The following is a 328-nucleotide window of genomic DNA, read 5'->3' as shown; positions in this document are numbered from 1 at the left end:
GAAAACAAGTTATCTGTTAACTACAAAAGTTGTTAAGACACCAAAAACTCAGACATATTAGGAGGAAAAAAGACCACATTCTCCACATTCTGAGCTCTCACCTTCACATGTGTTTCCAGACGAAATGGTTCCCGGCCGCCAGGGCTGCTGATGGTGCCCGGGACAGCACCTGTCGCAACTCTCTCCGCAGGTGTTATGTTCACATTGACACTGTAGCTTCTAAACAATAAGATACACAAAATTCGATTGGAAAACTCTGCCTGCTTACTTTTCTTCATTGTATTTCAAAAAGAATCTATTAGTCAAATATGTGGTAAGACTTCACAGT

At 41.2% G+C, this 328-nt stretch overlaps 1 protein-coding gene across 1 annotated transcript in view; it reads right to left on the bottom strand.

Moving 5' to 3' along the window:
- Positions 1 to 328, bottom strand: part of LAMA1 (laminin, alpha 1) — a 155,058-nt gene that overhangs the window by 99,345 nt on the left and 55,385 nt on the right. Inside the window, exon 6 of the mRNA XM_012652073.1 lies at positions 102 to 219. Coding sequence (XP_012507527.1) covers positions 102 to 219 — 118 coding nt within the window. The remainder of the gene's footprint in view (positions 1 to 101; positions 220 to 328) is intronic.

The sequence above is a fragment of the Propithecus coquereli genome, unplaced genomic scaffold (assembly GCF_000956105.1).
Source record: "Propithecus coquereli isolate 6110/MARCELLA unplaced genomic scaffold, Pcoq_1.0 Scaffold38, whole genome shotgun sequence".
Lineage (NCBI taxonomy): Eukaryota > Metazoa > Chordata > Mammalia > Primates > Indriidae > Propithecus > Propithecus coquereli.
This window is presented reverse-complemented; position numbering and strand designations above follow the sequence as displayed.